This window comes from Mesitornis unicolor, unplaced genomic scaffold, assembly GCF_000695765.1.
Source record: "Mesitornis unicolor isolate BGI_N332 unplaced genomic scaffold, ASM69576v1 scaffold37053, whole genome shotgun sequence".
Lineage (NCBI taxonomy): Eukaryota > Metazoa > Chordata > Aves > Mesitornithiformes > Mesitornithidae > Mesitornis > Mesitornis unicolor.
In genome coordinates, this window is record NW_010177323.1 from 3,561 (window position 1) to 3,776 (window position 216).

At 64.8% G+C, this 216-nt stretch overlaps 1 protein-coding gene across 1 annotated transcript in view; it reads left to right on the top strand.

Moving 5' to 3' along the window:
* Positions 1–216, top strand: part of VTN (vitronectin) — a 3,361-nt gene that overhangs the window by 898 nt on the left and 2,247 nt on the right. The window contains exon 3 of the mRNA XM_010182049.1: positions 107–204. Coding sequence (XP_010180351.1) covers positions 107–204 — 98 coding nt within the window. The remainder of the gene's footprint in view (positions 1–106; positions 205–216) is intronic.

Genomic DNA, 216 nt, shown 5'->3' on the forward strand with positions numbered 1-216 from the left:
AGCTGGCTCACTGCCGCCCGCAGCGCGGGGTCCGCACAAATCCGTATTGCCTGGGAGCAAGCCATTCCTGCACCCAGGCCCCAAGGGAGATGCCCAGGGCTCCCTGGGACCACCCTGCTTCCTCCCGCAGTGACCCGGGGAGATGTGTTTGCCTTGCCGGAGGATGACTACCTCGACTACAACTTCACCGTCGACTTCGGCACGGTAGCGGCCAAC